Source organism: Rhodnius prolixus, unplaced genomic scaffold, assembly GCF_049639745.1.
Source record: "Rhodnius prolixus isolate KJV_2025 unplaced genomic scaffold, Rpr scaffold_6, whole genome shotgun sequence".
Classification (NCBI taxonomy): Eukaryota; Metazoa; Arthropoda; class Insecta; order Hemiptera; family Reduviidae; genus Rhodnius; species Rhodnius prolixus.
Genome location: NW_027411634.1, coordinates 30079304 through 30099495, shown reverse-complemented (window position 1 = coordinate 30099495; position 20192 = coordinate 30079304). Strand labels below are relative to the sequence as shown.

At 31.0% G+C, this 20192-nt stretch overlaps 1 protein-coding gene and 1 long non-coding RNA gene across 12 annotated transcripts in view; one reads left to right on the top strand and one right to left on the bottom strand.

Annotated features, from left to right (window-relative positions):
- The window catches only part of LOC141460228 (H(+)/Cl(-) exchange transporter 7-like), a 36871-nt gene that overhangs the window by 14991 nt on the left and 1688 nt on the right, over positions 1-20192 (bottom strand). For 3 of the 4 annotated variants that reach the window (XM_074140047.1, XM_074140049.1, XM_074140050.1), the window contains exons 1-8: positions 18902-19232; positions 18733-18825; positions 18389-18587; positions 17773-17882; positions 17547-17690; positions 3444-3618; positions 3044-3175; positions 2219-2384 (exon numbers count right to left, since the gene is read on the bottom strand). In XM_074140047.1, coding sequence (XP_073996148.1) covers positions 2219-2384; positions 3044-3175; positions 3444-3618; positions 17547-17690; positions 17773-17882; positions 18389-18587; positions 18733-18825; positions 18902-18997 — 1115 coding nt within the window. In that variant the 5' untranslated portion in view covers positions 18998-19232. Of the gene's footprint in view, positions 1-2218; positions 2385-3043; positions 3176-3443; positions 3619-17546; positions 17691-17772; positions 17883-18388; positions 18588-18732; positions 18826-18901; positions 19233-20192 lie in introns of those variants that run through there. The other variant, XM_074140048.1, reaches the window with a different exon arrangement.
- On the top strand, positions 4960-19365 carry LOC141460242 (uncharacterized). Of its 8 annotated transcripts, none has more exons than XR_012461809.1 (8): positions 4960-5293; positions 5521-5651; positions 6426-6711; positions 11552-11739; positions 12177-12276; positions 14605-14661; positions 15552-17083; positions 19226-19365. It is a non-coding gene; the product is annotated as an uncharacterized lncRNA (long non-coding RNA). The 8 variants fall into 8 exon arrangements; XR_012461808.1 differs by adding an exon at positions 6020-6131 and having other exon boundaries at positions 14605-17083; XR_012461814.1 differs by having other exon boundaries at positions 15552-15779; positions 19226-19360.

Sequence of the window (20192 nt, the reverse complement as noted above, 5' to 3'; positions counted from 1 at the left end):
GGAACTCATTCTCTTTTGCCCGCACATTACAGAGTAGCTCACCGGCAGCCACGTCAAACGTCTTATAGTTTAAATCCAACAATTAGTATTTCACAAGAAACACCACTCTCATAAAAGCTTGCTGTCATCAGTAAAATGTCTGATCTCTTTCACAATTCGATAATATGTTGAGGAGGAAAGCCGCGCCAACTTGCCTAACGGACTTCCCGCAAACTCCTCTTAGTTGTCGCCTACTTCGCAGTCAATATACAAATTACACTTTCCAACCGAGCGTGTCAGTCTTTGTACCATACACATTTTTCTGGCAAATAATAGAGGCAAACGATGTTAACCATATCTGTGACTAATGATTTCCCATCAAATTTCAAAGAATTCCAAATCGCAGAATATTCGCTACGTTTGTCTATTATTTTGGGGGGCTCTTCGGGAATGGAAGAGTGGAGCACAACTTAATCCGCGTACATTAGGTATCCCACATTAATCTTGTCAATAATGATCCCGATACCAGAATATTTGGGAAATTCATTAACATATAATAAAAATCGATCGGCTTTAAAGTTCGTATTTTAGCCTAAACCAAGTAACTTTTAAAAAATAAATTCTCTTACTGTACTATGGAATGCACATTTTTAATCAGTTAAAAAAAATATGCTCTCTGATAAAACAATTTTTGATTAATATAAGGAAATGCATTGAAAGAAATTTTAACCTAAATAAAACTACTAAATTCATCTTAATTATATTATATTATCAAACTCACCTCAAATATTTCCTCCAATGCCCAATCGATAAGAAAAAAAATAATAACATTTTGATTATCATTCTTTTTAACAGCCTACAAAAATAATTTGGTTTAAGGAAATATAATTTATATTTATTTTTAATTCAATCATGTTTACAACGTTTGTGACAACAAACCAGTATAAATTAAATTATAAAAAGAAATAAAATCATTATAACATTACAAGAGAACCGTTGATATTAGAATAATCAAAGAAAATAGGTGTTTGGGACTTGTTGGTTGAAAATATGAGATTTGAACTAATTTATAGTTATTTAAGTACGAAATAAGATTGTCTGAAAAAAGAAGTAGTGCTGAAAAAGATGACAATGAACGGAAATGAATTTTTAAGATAGCTCAATGAAAAAAAGAACTAATTTTCAAAACTATTTAGTTATATTAGATTTATTATAATAATGTTGGTTACTTTATATTAAACAAATTATGTGCGGTATCGACTGATTTGTCTGTAATTTTGCTTTAACATCCAATTCCAAATAATATACTCAAGTTGCTAGATAACGGTAGAAAAAAAATGATCAGTTAAAAATGAATTAGTAAAATTAAAATCTTAAAAGCAAGACCACTGTAAACTTACTTTTCTCCGAATAAAGAAAAGAAAACAAAAAAAGAAGTTAAAAAGTATCTATTTTGAACTTAAAATTCTTATTAAGTAAAAATAATGCGTCACATGATTTTCGAATTTAACTTTTTACAAGACCTACTTCAATTAGTTTCACTGATCTCCAAAAACGTCCATACCTTCCCTCATTCTAACCCTTAAATTCTCTAAATTTATGTGTAGTAGGAAAGAAAGTAGCGATTGGAAAAATAAAACTTTACGTGGATATTCGAAATTGAAACTTCTTGGCACTCCGAGTTTTGATCAAAACCTTCATCCAGACCCTAGACATTTGACTTTCCTAAAAGGTTTTCCGTTTTCCTCTAAAATGTTATATAGATTCAGTACAGCCCAATCAATTTTCTTTAAATGCTGCGTACTATAAATATATTCAAAGAAAATAAAAAAATTAGTAGAGAAAATGGATTTTTGGCAGTTAAAGGAAATCAATTGTTTACTGCCTGACTAGTGTTGGGAGTTATTGACAACTGTTATACCATAATTTCAGGCGTGCTTAATAATAAATAAACAAACAAAGCAAAGTCTAGCGTCACTAGAACTGCACAGGAAGCCCTAAGATGAACGAAATGTGTGAAAAGTTGCGCAAACAGCTCTTGAAGCACTGGAATTTTCAACTTCTGCTCTAGATACACAGGTCGTAATAAACGGCCTTTCATATAAACATCAACAAATTATATTCAAAATTATCTTTTATATATATATATATATATCATTCTTACCAAATTTGTAGGAGAATAAAAAATTCTGACATAAAATAAGCATGCATTTATAAAATTAAAAATGAAATTAATTACTTCATTCTGAAGACCATAAGTCTCATATTGATTGCAACGAAAACAGCGCCAAGAAGACCTCCAATTACGCCCATCAGGATGAAGATGGGCAGTTCAAATACTTCATACTTTGTTATTGTATCATTCAACTTTCCAAAAAACAACAATCCGGGATGGGTTAATTGCCCTGTAGGGGGTAATCAACAATTATTGTATTTAAGCACTTTTTAATGTCTATAACAAAAGTATTTATATTTTATGATTTACTGAAGCTTGTTTTTAAAGATACTATTTGTAAATAAGTTAAAAATTGAGTTCAAATTTTAAACAGTGCTGAAAGTGATAAAACTCTACTAATGTAGTGGACCGTATTTAATGTTCTAATGACAACAGCTGCCTCAACAAATCTAATAGTCACTGCGTGAACTTTACAAAACATCTCTTCAGAAATCGGGAGCCTCAACATCAGCTTCCCAAAACCCAACACCTGCACTTAATGTCTCATTACGCAATCTGCATTCCAAGGATCGCAGACCAAGTTCAAGTATTCAGCTACTTAGGTTTAGCACAATAACAAACTCCAGATCATTACCATATGCATATTAATACACTAACTCTAAAATGACTATTCAAACATTAATAAATAATTAGAGAAACTCCTTTCTTTCGCACACTAATTCAGCTTTTAGGCTTTAAATTTCTCTTAATATAAAAACTTACGTTGCTTAAGCCTATAATTGTTTACTTCGTTAAGGAAACTAAACACGATTTTCATCATATGAAACTTGTGACAACCAATCAACGAGGCATTTTTTTTTAACTGAACAACAGGAAATAGAAAATTACCTGGATGCCCTTCAACGGCGCTTAGCGATAGATTTAGAGTAAATGTTGCCACCATAGATGATAGAAATATTTTCCAGATCAGGGATAAACTCCAAAAGCTGGTTCCTTCTTCTAAACTTAATAAAACACCTCCTACAAGAAAGATTTAGATACAAATAGTTTCTCTAAACTCTTAAACTGCCAAAACAAAAATCGTGATATTAATATTAGCAGCTCTTGTATAAACAGAAATGCCTAGCTCGAAGATTCCTCAAAGTTATAGTGTAAAGTGCTAAGTTCTTCGGCTAGAATCATGACGAATTATTAAGAAATGGTTTTATTTAATTTTATTGAAAGTTCAATTTCAAAGATAACTATGTTTTAAGGTTCATTGGGTAATTTATGAAAAAAAGGCACACACCAACTGGCGCTCCAAATGCTGCAGCAACCCCTGCAGCTGATCCTCCGGCTACAAAATCTCTTTTCTCATGATCTTGCCTAAAGTAGTGCAGTACAGAATGTGGTCCTAAACCAGGTATCCATAATGTGGCCAGCGATCCGCCTACTATTGCGCCTGAATGTATCATTGGACCCTCCTAAAAAATAATAATAATAAAAATCTAACCTCAATATAAACTTTAAAAAAAGGTAATTTTATTTTTTGAAGTTTCGCATCAAAATGTTTAAGAAAAAAAACTCAAGTGTGCACATGCAGAAATAGTATCTACTAAGCAAGACAAAAAATAAAAATAAAAATTAATTAATTTAAAAAAAAAATTGAAATGCAGTTTAAAAAACATTAAAACCGGATTACTAGCTCAATAAGTAACTTCTTTTTATGGGGGTTCTTAGTTAATAATTAATCATCATTTACATAATTAGTGTTCGGCAAAACTATTCATTTGTCTCTGGTTAATTCATTATTATTTAAAGTTAATTTCGGCCAGAGATCCACTCACATCTTTCTCGTGTACCCACTCCTAATATGAATAGAAATTGAAAAAAAACAAAACATTAAATCAAATTTTACTTTTATTTTTACCTAAAGTTAGAAAACAAAGTTTGAATACTGGTAAACTACTATATTTCTTATCGGGATGATAAGGGACACTTAATTGTGGGGTTAGTGCACTCCTACGCGAGATTTCAAGTACACTAGATCCTGCCGTACTTTACAGTTTTTCTTCCAAAACTTTTACCATCATACTAACTATTGAAGTGTTGTCAAGAGACGAGACAATACCGTTTGGAAGCCGGTAGTGCTATGAAAAAGGTTGTAGGTGCCACTGAATCCCGGCATTAAAGCGCCTTAAAAAATACCCTAATTCTTACTTTACAGCTTAAGAACTTTGAAGAAAGATTGTTTCATGAAAACAATTAAACCCAACAATCACAAATTAATTATTAAATCGAACAATCACAAACAATACCAAATAAGATAGTTTTAAACTAAAGAAAACTATTCAATAAGAAAATTATAACCAAATAATAATTAAATTCCTTTATGAATTAGAAAATATGTCTAGTCTAACAAATATTATTTCATTAACTATCGTTTGAGTTAATAAGTCTGCCTTTACGTTTCTCAAATCACTAGCGGCACTAGAGGCCTTATAGCAAAATAATTTTTACTAAAAGAGCATATAATAAGACATTATTAACTATTTAATCAATAATTACCTTTATATTCTTAATAGTGTAGGGGCTAGAATGCACTATTGGTACTCCTGTATATACTTTGTAAATAAATTATATTCTTAAAAAAAAAAATCTAGAAATTCAATGTAGATTGACATTGGGCGTCAAAAACTGAATTTATTAGTCAAATTAAGTTATCATATAATGTATTTAACGCTATTTTTCATGACTTCACATTATCATTAATTTTGCCACTTCGTACTTCTCTCATCAGTAAATAAGTTACTAAAACTGATACCTAAATAGAGGGAGGTTAAATAACAATAAGCCGGGCATTACCGACAGGAAACGATCAGAACGAAGTACAAGAGAAGAGATCTGCTGAGGCCGCTACAGCTGCATGGGTTTCAACCTCATGATTCCAGGAATTTTCTCTCTAGCCCTTATGATTTCCAAGAATTTAATGAGGATTAAACCTAAGTGCGCCGAGACATTGAGGTTTGAGAGAGAATGACACAATAACGCCTAATGATTACGGAAATAGCCGAATAATTACGAATTTCTTTGTGGAGGGACAATTTCAAATGCCACCTGTAGTGTTTGATAATACTTATCCTTTTAAATGAATACTTAGTGAGTACAAACAAATTTTTTTACTAAATTTGTATTACAATTAACAAATTACATTTAGAAAATAATAGCTCTATTTCGTTATCTTTGTTTATCTTATGGAAAGATACTTAATTTATGTAGTTGATCTATCTGCTAATGTTACTTTTCTACTTTTTTATTAATTAAATTTTCCTTTATTATTTCATCATTTATTACGTCATATGTGTAAGGTTACATACCTTTTGCAGGAAGATTGCCTTAATTAAATTAAGTTATGAAAAGAAATTAAAATTGCTTAAATTAAGAATTTTCATTTGTAAGCTTCAACTAAATAAATATAATTGTGAAAGACATTGAGAGGCAGACACTTAATTTAAATGTAAGTAAATTGGAATTTTTTTTGTATTTTTTAAAGACAGTATAAAAATACTCATGCGGATTGATAACAAACATTTGTTGTCTGGTAGATATCATTAACTTTTCAAATACTTCATTAATTAGTGGTGTATGGTTCATGTTCCTTCTTTTTAAATCTTTTTATGACCGAAATTGGCAATAATCTTTCTCTCTTTCGATTCATTACGATGGTATAAGCTATGTAATTATTGAATAAATATCATCGAATGGGATACAAAGTAGTGAGGTAAAATAAAACAAAGTAGAACATTGAAATATCAGACTTGAATTTTCTTTGATTTTCATGCGGATTTTTGACTTTGAGATTTCAATAAAAATATCTTTTTTAAGGTTTCCTGAATAGAAATAAAGGCAAAGTAAGATTAAGCCTCTCTCAAAGTGTCATTTAAGTGCAATGTGCGGGCAGATTCATATCTTGGTAATAATTAAAGGAATGAAATGTGTAAGTAATATTCTAAATTGGAAGAAAATCGGTTAAGTGAAAGTGGCATTTTGCTGAATACATTTTAGTTATTGTTTAGTGATTTTTCGCCCAAGTTACATAAATTGCGGGGACAGAAAGTCTTGTGTGTTCCCGCCAGATTCTTACAAATTTATCTACTAAAAAGAACTAGGTAAACTAAAGAGATGCTCTGTGCATTATATAACATATTTTAAGTTGCAATTTAACAAATGTTTAATGTCATTATTACATTTTATTAATAATTTGTTGAAACTAAGAGATTTTACGTTTCAGGTTGTATCACTAGTGGTCTCTTGATCAATGCCAGCAGACAGCAGCAATTCTTGTATGAGACAGGTAACCAGCCTCTTCAAGAAGTCAAGAGGAGAAGGAAACCTAGTGTTTGTTGCACTGGAGTAATCTCCATGGCCGAAGATGGCCAACGCTTGGAGTTTCAAAAGAAGGCTCTGATATTCTAACAAACAGATTGCTCTGCTTGAACACAATACTCCTGCGGATTTTGTTGGAGTGAAGTTCCTCTCATCACGGATTGCGGAGAATGGAAAGAACTTACCAATGGGTAAGTCTAGGTTTCACCTCAGAAACATTTTAGATCAATTTTTGAAAATTCGTTTCGATAGCAGTGCTTTCTAGGCGATATAGACAAAAGATAAAGTAAAAACGAAATACAACTATAGTAGATTAAACATATTGCTAAATAAAATATTATTTAAGAAAATTAAAGTTAAATTCGTTTGTTTTCTAGTTAAATTCACTTTCGGAATACGGAGTTTGTTAGTAAAACACAGTGAAGTGCCATTGAAATCAATACGTATTAGTTGCAAGTGACCTTACAAATTTATAATCGAATAAATAGCTGAAATAATATAATATATTCAATCAATTCCAGTGCGATACCAGAACCTTAAAGTATCACTGCTTGAATAAATGTCTAGTGGAAGTAACTGTGAGTCAGAAACTATCCTTTGATTTTTGCACTGTTAAGTATTAATTAGTTAAGCAAAAAAGATGTGTAGGTAATCATAAAATGTTCTGAAAAGTATCAGCATTTATAAAAAAAATACATAAAATTAATTTGAATAGACCACAAATGGCAATTTTCTTAAATTTTTGGAGATGAATTGTCTCAAAACTTGTAAACCGAATGATGATGGGCTAAGTTCGCCAGTGGATAAGCTAAATCCAAGTAGCCCATATCAACTACCTTCATGTTTCAGGCTAGTAGCTTCTCAATTTTTTTTTCTTTTATTGCTTCAGCCAAGAACTTCTATTATCACTTCCCAGTCTATTATAGAGTCAGTGTATCACAGGCATTCAAATCTTACTACTTATTATTATTTACCTGGGCCTTATCAAACAGCACAAAGAATTAAAGGAGCGAATAATGATACCCATCACAATTACCTGAAAAATTCTAAATACGTAAATCCCACGTAAATGGCAGTATGAATATCGTAAATAACATAGATTTAACATACATGTATGAATATGAAAAATAATTAGTTTGTTTTTACTTTCTATGTTTGTACAGACCAATTCTAATCTGCAGACCAATCTATTCACTTACTTAAACATTAACAACGATTTAAGTTAACGATTGTAGTAATAAATTGTGTTCCAGTGAAATAGAATACAGTTTATTGCCAGTAAAAACAATTTGCGCAAAGTTTACTAGTCTTGTGGACATATGTATGTGGAATGAATGTGTTGTTGACAATATGTTTTGGCGAGACAGTTTCAATCAAACCATTCCTATAGTAAATGCTGTCCAAATTCTGCTTTATTATATCGTTCTTGTACAATCAAAACTATTTCAGATGATTTCTTTAAAGTTAGTGTATACTGCTTACATAAAAAGCTACATATTTTCTTTGAATCTTAATTATTATTGAATTATTTATATACATAATTTTGAATTGTTAAAATATGAATTCCAGAAAAATTAGTCTAGCGGTGAGATGAAGGAGACTTTTTCTACCATTAAACGGAATTAAATTTTATTTTCAACATTGAAAATTATAAATGTTACTTAACATTTCTGAAGTAGACATCAGAAGAATTAATCACTTGGACAATTCGTTTTTAGTTTCATATTCCATCTTCTCAGATAAAGAAGGTTTTGTGATAGATTCCATTTATAAAAATGGATTTTTGAGGAGGCTGTCTAGGATTGCACGCATTAACGAAGTCCTATTTCTTAAAGAGAACCTGTATTTGTGAAAAATCGAAGTTAAAGAAAACTGAATGAATAGAAGTCCTTTAATTTTCTTTTAAGAGAAAGATTTGATCATGTTCACTATCTCAATTATCAGTTTTAAGGTTAGATATCAGTATTTCCTCTTACGTGTGGTTAAAGAAAGGGACGAGTGTCGATAATTTCATTCAGATAATTCATTTTGTCCATACGACCAATTCTTCATTAAAATCAAAAGTTTTTCATTCAGAAGTCAAGATATACATACATACATATGTAGTAGTTGTTCTGGAGCACCACGTGGTCAGTTTCTTAATCAACGGAACTTAAGGCGCTTTCTAATTCTGTGGTGTTCATTAACAATTGCGTAAAAATAATAAAACTTACTACTTATAACCAATCAAAAGACACTTTTTTTTAACTAATGCAGAATTTTATCTGTTCATATATTTGAAAATTAAAATAATTTTAACAATAAAGCATACATTCCTAAAGTTGCTACTTATTCTTTTATTATTCAACATTATTCAATTTTAATAAATCTAGATAGTAAATTTTAAAAAGAAATATATTTCAGTTGTGCTGGTGGCACATTTTATATTTTATTAACAGACTGAAGAAACTTTCTCAATTCAAGAAGAGGAAGTTAAAATCAGATGAAATATATTTTTACCTCAACACATACCGCTATCACTCGATTATTATTTTAAATTTGCCTTCAGCTATTGTACAGAAAACTTTCAGCTGGCTACAAAACATCAAATATCAACCTTATCACTCACTTCCTAAAATATACAAACATTTATTTTATAAAACTATAAGAATTTTATAAAATTAAAGAGAGAAAGTGTGATTCACCTATAAACTTTTTCCCACTATTTATTCCATTTTATTAGTCAGAATCGTTCATGCCATATGCTTAACAGTGAACTTTTAACGAAAGATCTCATTGATAAAACTGGTGAAAAATTGTTTTTTTTTTTTAAATTGAGTTGATTTGTGTGCATCTAGTCTGCTCTTTAATTCTTCATTGATACTAAATTGTATTTTGTTCTCTTTTGGTTTTAATCTGTACAATAGTGTACTTTCTTATACTTCAGAATTCTTTCTTACCGCTAATAACATTGTTGATTGTATATCTAGTACTCAAGAAATAATAAAAATCAAGAATTATAGAATTGTGTAGGAAGTATGAAGTCAAATAACAAAGCTAAAATTTTAAAAAATTAATATGCCTTTTATTGGGAAGCAGGTGTTGAGCCTTGACGCTAAGCGGCGTAAGTTGGTATTTCTACGCGTGCTTTACATAGTGCTCAACTGAAACATTAGACTTTACTAGATTTACTAGATAGCCATGCCAGCAGCATATGGCTGCAAAAAGGCGCTTAAAAGATATTCGGCGCATTAAAGTTTGAAAGATACGGTTTATGAAATTGTGAATGAAAGCTAAGTATCAGGACAAGATAGACCTCTATAAATTATAGAAAAATTAAGATAAAGAGGATGATACGGGGATGATGATGAGGGGATGTTCTCCCCGTCTGCGGCACAAAGAAGATAACGAAAGAAAAAGATTAGAAGGTGAAATATTATAGCGCGAATTAGGCAATGATTAAAGGTGGCAGTTAATAAAATTTTCTCTTAAAGTTGATGAATTATAGGTTGGGAATACTAAAGCGCATAAAAAAAAATTAAGGTGAATAAAAATGTTTTCAGTAATAATACTTGGTAGATTAAAAGTGGCGAATTAAAGTTTTGAAAAAACTTAAAGCGAGTTTTTAGTGGAAGATATAGTGTCATGGGTAACATCTTCAATTTACTTAGTCTTATTAATATTGGATTATTGCCGCTATTATTGTTGCGAGGGATGTGGAGGATGCGCAGTTAAGATTGAATCAGGTGATGAGGCGCACCCAATCCTGGATGGAAGATCATGAACTGGAGCTGGCTACAGAAAAAACTGATGTTTTAATGATAACCAGAAGGCATATTCCCACAAATGTTCGTGTACAGGTAGGGGTCTTGGCCGTGGAAACGAAGAGCAATGTCAAGTATCTTGGTGTACGTTTAGACACAAAGCTCACGTTTGGTGCCCAGCTTAAACATGCAGCAATGAAAGCCGCTAAAGTCACTTCCGCATTGAGCGGGTTGATGGCGAACACAGGAGGACCTATTGCTAGCAGACGACGCTTATTGATGTCTACTGTCAATGCAATCTTGCTGTACGGTAGCGAAATCTGGGCTGATGCACTCAGCAAAGAAAAGTACCGTAAGCGATTGGCTGTGGTGCAAAAAAGGGGTGCACTTAGAATCGCTAGTGCATATAGAACGGTGTCTGAACCGGCGGTTTTAGTGGTGGCTGGAGTGACACCTATAGATCTGCTCGCTCAGGCTAATACGAGGCACCACCCTGAAGTAATGCTTATGGCGGTTCCGGGGTGGACGTCATGCCTGAAGAGGAGGGGGTTTTTTAGTGGGTAGAACCCCACACACCCAGACTTCATCTGGAAGGTGCCTGTGGCATTTTTCCCCCTCGGGGGAAAAAAAAAAAAAAATTAATATTGGATTGCCTGTAATTTGAATTCATATTTTTTTATAAAGATTTTAAAGAGACCTTTAAAAGATTTCCAACCTACGATTTGGAAACCACATACCATAAAATAAGCATTATAAGCTTCAGCGCGGTTGTTTGTTTATCACGATCCAGGAAGCTAAGAACCCGGAGTATAGGTACTTATGTGAAAGGAAAGTTATGTATAAGTTTAATCATATTAAGCAGACAGTATCCGCTTAAACAGAAACTATAAAAAAAAGAAGTCGTAAAACAGTTTAGAGAACAAGCCCTATATCTCTGTCTTTATTCGGAACTATACTATGAACTCCCAAATCAATATGACAATAAACTAATCTATAGTTAATACAAACATTGTTTAAACTCAGAGCAGTCATTACAGAACTAAATTGCGAACCTTGGAGAAAGCATAGAAATTTTAATTGTTCTCTTTGTTATCTAAAGACACGCTTTGTTTTGTTGATATATGCCCAGTATTAAAAGAATTGAGAATAAGGTCTTTCTAGGTGCTCTTTCTTATATGACAAGCAATTCTCAATCTGCTTAACTGGGTAAATTGTATGATTGTGATAAGGTACTAATGCATTGTAGGAAATTCTTAAATTAATTCTTTAATAATTAATGTCATAATAGGTGGACAGGTGTATGCTCTGAGAATTACCGGCAAAACAGAAGATGCAAAAGACTAATCGAAAGATGTGAGAAGGTGATGTAGGAACAGATAACTGCCAAAGGAGTGTGGTAGGAGATTGGTAGGATAAAGAATTTTGGAGGGACAATTACACCTGACGGCAACCCAACAGAAGGAAGACGCCGGCAAAGTTAGTACCAACTACACTGGATTTATTATCAGAGTCTTTTTTTTTTTTTTTAAATGAAATATAGAGATGCAAATTAAAACAACTTAGTAAAGATATTTTATCAAACTTATTTTTATCATAGTGATGCATAAACAAATTATTTCGCCATTTAGAGGGGCCTACCTCCATCTCTGGATCTGTGCCTTGCATTTATTGCAATTGAGAGCTACAGTTTTGCATTAGATACGCTTAACCCTAGCATTTGCATGCACAAATCAACTACGTTTACTGAGCGAGTTTTAGGTATACCAAAAGATGAATGGGTTGCGTAGCCTCCCCTATCATCACCCATTTGGATAACCATGAATCTGATTTAAAACTATCCGTAAAACCGGCGTTTTTCCTTGTGTTTATTGTGAGTTGTCTTATTAGATTTAATGCTGATTTTTTGTTTTCAGAAGGATGAGAGACTGTAAATTAATACAAAGAAACTAAGCGACACATCAGGTCTTTTCGAGTACACTTCAATTCATTTGATAAAAGCTAAGATTCGCACAGGTAACTTTCTCTTATTGTAATTTTTATAGTTCTCATTGATCAATTTTTAGAAGTAGAAAATTATTTTAAAAAGTATATGTACTACGAATAAATGTGATTGACTCAGGCAGTTATGGTTTTGGAACCGTAAGTTGATAAATGACTAGAGACTGACGTAAACAGGCTTTTAAAATAAAAGATATAAATTATAAATATTTAATTGATGAGCCAACATTTAATAAAAAAGAGTACCTTTCCATAAATCGATAAAAAAGAAAAGGAAAGTTTTAAAACTTTCAATTTACTGATTCTAAATAAAAGCTGGTGATCTTACTTAATAATGGATGAACACATGTTAGATTTGCAAGGTGAGCCAGATGCTATTTACCTTGGCACTGACAAACTTAGGGGTAGTGAACGACAATAATTAATTTAGGTTGCCGGCTAAGTTTGATATAGATTTTTTACAACTGTAAGGTCAATCATAGTGAATATCGAGAAAAAATAAAAAACAAAATTTGCTCCAATTTCCTTTGGAACCATTATTAAGTATAATAATGGTTCTTTTAAAGTAAAATGTGACTGTGAAGAAATAAAGTCCAGCAAATCTTAAGTCTAGAGTTTTTTTTTTTTTTTGTAATTTCTTGTAATTTTTCACATTATATTTTATACTTATCTTAAAATTAACATCTATGAGATGAATAATAAAGTTTTAACGAATGACCATGAAAGAGAGATATTACAGTATTTATTTGATAAAAAGAAATCTGAGGTTTATCTCCCATATGCATTGAGATCAGTCAAGCAGAAAAGCGAATAACGGGAAGATGATAAAGAAAAAGAATATAAGATCCATCGTTATTTAATTTTTATAACATTTAACAGTTTTTTCTTGTTACTGTTTTTTTTTTTTAAATGGTTTCATTAAATTTTTTATCATTCTGGTATTCATTTGACTGGGATTCTCCGCGGCCTAAAGAGAGTGGTTCTGCACTAAATTAAGATATAGTTATACATATATGCATGTAAAAATAACTTACAAATCCCGAAATTAATGTTGTATGAAATGAGATATCTGCCTTCAAAAATTTATGTATTAATTAATTTTATACATTGTTTAAATATTTTAACTTGTAGTTGACTTGTGTTCAGACCTAAAATAATTTGCTGAAAGACAAATAAAAAAGAGTTTCTAAAGCTCTCCTTAATATGAGAATACATGTATAAATTGAACCTAAATAAGATTAAATATAAAAACTATGTGAGATGGTTAGAATTCTTTTAAAAATAAAAGTAAATTAGATCCAATTTTATTAATTAAAAACAAAACAAATTTGTTCAGTTATAATAATAAACGATATCAATAAACAACAAAAATTCGGATCCTTCATTCACTAATTCTTTTTTTAGTACAATCCATTAATTATTTATTAACAATTTTATTTTTTTTCTAATTAACATTCATGCTGCATTGAAAAATCAGAGAGATCTTGAGAAACATTGAAAATTTTGAGAAATATGTTATTCATTTAATTTTTATTTAAAGTATTTAATGACCATTTTCTTCGTTAAAAAGGAATTAGCACCACCCACTGCCAGAAATGGGTAGTGGGTGTGCTTTTAATTACTAGTGTTGTGTGAGAGAGAAATCCAATAAGCCATGGATAGAAATAATGATTGGGTATGACAAACCTAATATTTATTTTATTTTTCAAAATAAATACTTAGCTGCGAATAATATAAATATTTAATAGTCAACGGATTTCATTGTTTTTTAGTCTAATGTAGATGCTTTTAAAAAACAAATTAACACTAAACGTTTTCTAGTTCACAAACTTCAAGCGCTTCAAGTCTACTGCTGATCAATTTTTATGAACTTCAATATAGTAGCATGCACAAATCATTTTTATTAAAATTTAAAAACTAATTATACAGTTACCGTTCTTCTCTAAGATAACAAATTATTATTTGCCGTATTAATATTTAATAAAAACAACTTTTCAAATAAACATTTCCTTGAAAGAGAAACTTTCAAAATATTTAAAGGAAACTTATATAGGGTACACCCGTTATTTTCCATGGTTTTATTTACAAGAAAAAAAGGAAAGGTTTTGTCTGTATAGGATAAGAAAATTGCTCCTTCAATAACTTTAAAGCAATGATGCACAATAATTGGTAATATTTGTGTTTTTATTCTTTGATAATTGCAATTAATTTCGAATACATTCCCATCAATTATTGTCACTTTAAACACTTAAAACAAAATATATAACATACATTTGAAAAAAAATGTTATTTCAGAATTCTAAAACCAATTAGTTTAATCTAGAATTATTTTGCTGTTTACAGTTCGTTCAACACGTCTATTTCGCTTCCACATCGACGATTGTGCCATAGTTTTTTGAGGTAAGGTGCCTTTGACGATTAAAATTTGTTTCATTTCATTCCCTACGGATAATTTTTGTGACCGTCGTCTTTTGAGATGTGAAGATGTTACGCCATACTTTCTTTCTTCAACCTTTTTCACATTGTTCCAATTACCAACCTTGTGACGAAAAGAACTCAGTGACTTTTTCCTACTTAACTCCTCAATATTAAAAAAAAATTAGAAATCTTTCAAGGGAGGGGTAATATTCTTGGCAGAATATGAGCGTTTAAGAAGCTAAGTTAGAAATCTAATAACTGCTTCTGTGCAAACCGCAACTCTTAGGAGACAGATATTCTAAATGGATACAAAATAGTAGACGTTCTTTAAACGAAAATGCTAGCTGATGGGTTCGAAAATAAATTTGGCAAAAGCTTCGATTTTCATAAATGAGTCACGGCTGATAAGTGAACTTATAACCATTTTTACGAATACCACTTGTTCTTCTTCCAAAAGAACACTCTTCTTATCTTCAACTTTTTGCATCCAGTTCCTTCCTCAAATGTTTCTGGTAATCTTGTGGTTAGTTTCTAGCACCTCCTCGCACCTAGTCCCCTTAAACCTGTCCTCTCCTTCTTTTTCTTTCCGGAAGTAAGTTAAGTAATTTTTTTTGGCCATCACCTTTCTTTTGTATGGCATCATATGGCCAAATAAATTAGCTTGCTTTTTTAACTATAGTACTATTGAGTGTCTATTTCCGATCGACTTGTTACCCAATAATGGGGATTTGTTATTTTCAATTACACGCTCTCCTCTCAAAAATTCATTCCTAATACGAAAACATTAAGAGTCCAGTGTCCACTGAATACTTTACAAAACCTTTATAATTTTTTTTTTTTTTAATTTTCCTTAATTTTTTTTTTTGCTTTAGGATACCAAGTTCAAGGTTTTGAATGAACATGATGATCACAAATAAAATCAGTTGTTTGTTAATAATATTAAATTAACCAAAAAACATCTTATCATTGACAACTAGAGTTTATCTGTGTTGTTTACGGCAGTACCACCGGATAAAAAAAGTTTGAAGAACTTCTAGGACCTATAAGACGATACTGCTTTTTCGCATCGAGACCTAGTCCATGAACAATGATGTAATAATGTAAGCTAAACTGTTTCCATCAGAGTCTAGTGGTCGGCAAACTGATTAGCCAACAGAACCAAGTATCAATAGTACAGCGATTAAAATGTCTTTTAAAAGCCAAATTTTGTAAATTTATAGTACTCACATTGTTTTTAACTTAATTAGCAGCAAAAGCGGTGCCGGTGGCAGAGATGCTCGTGCTCTGAGTCTCGAGGGAGAATGGCAATTTCATCTACACCCCGTCAAATGCCACTTCTTCAAAATTAACTCGCCCTGAAAACCAACTTCTTTGCCCGGGCCATGAAGTTTCAATCACACTGTACGTGGATGCCCGCACGGGTTATTTTGTGGAAGAGCCACACTTAAGGGGCCAAATAACCGCAAGTGGCTCGCGAGCCGTGGTTTGCCGACCACTGCGCTAAACCATCTTTCATTGAGGGAAAAATCCTTGGATAATATAATTATATAATTTACTGGTTTTACAGTTTATAATTAATTCATGATTAGTGTCTAAAAATGAATTTACTTGATCACATACAAGTACTTCCAATTAAACATGTCCAAGTTACAAAAATTTTTTCATAAAATCAATTTCCAAATCTTACAATATCTTTAATTAATAATTATCTTATTAGTTATTAGGAGTATAAGTTATTTCTTGATGTTTGGACATTTGAATTTGGTTTTTGTTAAAATTCTATCGTACAACAAAAAAAAAAAAAAAAAAGAGTAGATTTTTATATTTTATACAATTTTTGAAACTACAATAATTGTAAACAGAACATTGAATAGTTTGTGCATCACTGGTTTAAGGGAATTGATATAAACCTTAATTCTTGAAATTTGCTCAACTTATGATTTATTTCAAAATAAAATTAAATAAATAGTTTCAAGTTTTATGGTTACTTATGAAATTCCGAAGTTGCTTTACGATCAAACTAAAATCAAACATGCCAAAAATTTTTTCGTTTATTGATTAAATGAAAATAGTTGTGAAGCATAAAATTTATTGTAATAAATTAAAGAAAGTTAAAAAATAAATTTAAAAAAGGGGAAAATTGGATTACCTTGGAAAATACCTACTTCCTCCTAATAATATTTAACCTGGCATAAGACTGAATAATATAAGCCTACCTCAATCTTTCATAAATGCGCATTGCTACATATTCAACAATAACAGCAATTAATTTTATTTTCTGCCACGTCCAGATTACAAACAAAAAGAAGTATTTCAATATAACCAGCCTCTAGAGCGCAGTTCCAGGCTAAAATAGCAGCAATTTTCGGAATAAAAAATGCGACCGGACTAAATTAAATTACCAGTTAGTAAAAGATTTTTTTTTTTCATTCCCTTGCCCTTCTAAGGATGCCACCACTGTCTTTGAATATGATGTTGACCTATTGATTGAATACAAACAGGTGTCAATTTTGCTTGATTTAGCAGTGTAGGTGAAAATGAATTACAAAAGAAAAAAAAAGGGAAAATGTAAGCCAAATTTTCATATCTCAAGATTTTCTGCCCAGTATTGTTTTCAAAATCTAAAGCAAAATCTAAATTTAAATTGCTGTAAGACAGGTTTTAAAAAAATGAACTCCTTTTGTCTCCATCACTCCCAAATTACATATTTAATTATTCTAATTTAAGTACTTTTTTTACAAAAAACAAAATTAGTCCAATTTATAAGAAGTGGAAAGAAAAGAAATTTTTCATTTGTAAAATGAAAATGAAATTATTAAAAAAATAAGAAGGCATGCAAAAATGAGAAGCTGTGAAGAGAGACGTACCTTGCCCCCGGCCAATCCGCCTACACATGTGGCGATCGTGCTCAGCATCCTCACAATCAACACCTTCACTTCCACAACGTGCGGCATTTTCACTCCGTTTAAATATCCTATTACAGCAGGCACACCGCTTCCTGATGCTGCAGGCTGTTTAAATACATTACAACCAACATTAATTAAGATTTTATTATGATTCAAATATTAAAGAAATTCAGAATTTTTTACTTACCTCGATATAAACTACCAGAATTGATGCTACTAGTACAGGCACCATAACTAATGTCAACCACATGCCGTACGTAACATATATACATTGCTCAATGAGACATTTATCCATATCTGAATTAATAATTTAATTAAGGAAAAAAAAATAGTTGATAACCTAAAGAAATTTTCTTCGTGATAAACTATATTACGTTTCTAAGGAAATGAAAACCCGTCCAAAATGACACCAGATCAAAGTTAACAAAACTACTCCTCAAGGAAAATGTTTAAAGCTGCCTAACTAGAAAAACCATTTCAAATAAAAGTGAAAATGTTAGAATTTAAGAGAGAGAAAAAAAGAGGAAACAGTTGTGTAAAGCGACCTTCTCCATAAACAGATTTTTATGTAAACCATTGCAGAAGTTCTTTAAATACTTTAACAGGATCTTGAATTTGAACATAGACGTAATTTTTTGTTTATTTATGGTTATGTTACTACTTCGATAAATTGAGAAACAAAATCAAATAAGAAATTAAAAAAAAAAAATCATCGTTTAAAATCTGAGTTTCGAGAATATGAGATTGATCATAATACTTACATTCCTCCCGAGCAGATAAAAAGTACTTAACTGAAAGGATACAGTATTTAAGAATATTATATTTGAGATCAGCGAGGTAGGCGATGGAAACATCAGTGAAAACACCAAGGGCTGCAGTAAAGATGCCTATCAAAAAGAAAAGGAACCATCTCGCAACATCGGTCTGAACAATGTAGGTATACCCTCTTGTCCTCTCTTCGTCTACTAGTAGTTGATTCTCACAGGTATCATAGTCCAGACTCTAAAAATTAATATAGTAAAGACGTTTAGAAATAAGAATAATTTAAATGAAGAGTAATTTTTTCATTTTATTCCTAATATTTTTCTTCAGTTAAAATGGGCATTTATTATCAGTAAATAATTTATTTCGTTAGAAATTACTTTACCTCATATTTGGATGAAATATAGCTTAATGAACCGGATTTTGCCCTTACTGTGCGTAATCTTGATGAGGAAGAACTAGCAGATGACGATGGGTTCTGAAAATAAATACAAGTTAAAATTTTAGAGAATTATTAAAATTTAATTTTTTTTCGGAAACGTCTTAATCATCACCTTATAATTGAAGAACCTGCTTAGTTTTCCTTGTGCCATATTAAATAGCCCAGACATGAATGCAAAGATGTGTGTATTATCCACCACAGTTAACATTCAGATAACGGTCACAGACAATAAAGAGACACTACACGGGTATATCCCATCCACTTTAGAACGGGGCATGTTATTTAAATTGCATACAAAAAAAAAATATATCCTACTTTTTTTTTATCCGAACTCTCTGGTAGCAACCCCAAATATAAGGGGTTCAACATTTATGAGTTAGGAATTGAACACTACACATTTTTTCCTACATTTGAACGTAATATTTATTTGTCTTAGGTACGAGCTGCACATTGTGGAATATTTTGCAGCACTACTTAATTGCAGGCCAAAGGCTGGCACAAGAGATGAGGACAATATCTGAACTAAAGCTTATTAAACAAACACCTTAGGTTGGCACTAGGTCACTGCGCTCCAGCAAACTTCAACACACAATATTGATTTACCGCTCTCTTCCACGGTCAAATCATCTCACATTCTAGCATTTAATCAGTGAAATAACCTTTAAAGTAATTCAAATAAGATTTTTAATAATTATATTTTTCGAAAAAATAATTGCTTTGCTAATTTAATTAAATTAAAAGGTGACATGGTTAAAAGTTAAACCTGAAGTAGTAAATTTGACATTAAAAAAAAAAAAAAAATGTAATACATTATTGAGCCCCAGGTTTTTAACCTCCTGTCATCCACTAGATTTTTTTGTAAATTATTTTAAGGTGTTACAAATTTTAAGTAGATAATTTTTTTTTTTAATGCATTTGTAGAATATTGCGTTATCATCACTGATAAAGACCGCTATCTAGATTGCATTCAACATAAATTTAAACAAAACATTAAGTATCTCATTTAGGATTGAATTCTGCATTTTCACACTTCCACCTTAGTCACTTGTGAACACCTACTATTTAAAATGTATAACTATTTATATAAATAATAGTTGTTATTTTAATAACATGCAAGTTTCTTTTCCCGTCTGAAACCAGTCACTTTTTAAATAATGAGAGCACATTAGGCTTTCTTGTGGGTGCATAATTCTATACATATGTATGTAGTATTCTAAAACAATAAATAGTTGTTTTATTTATGATAAATCTTTCTCCACTGTAACAGTCCTCTCATACAGTTATTTTTTTCTCTATCAAAATGTCTAGCTCTCTCTTTTCTTAACTGATCCACTATGAGTTAACAAAAATAGCCAATATTTGGATTTGTGATTAAATTGGTATTTAAATATCTATGAAAATAT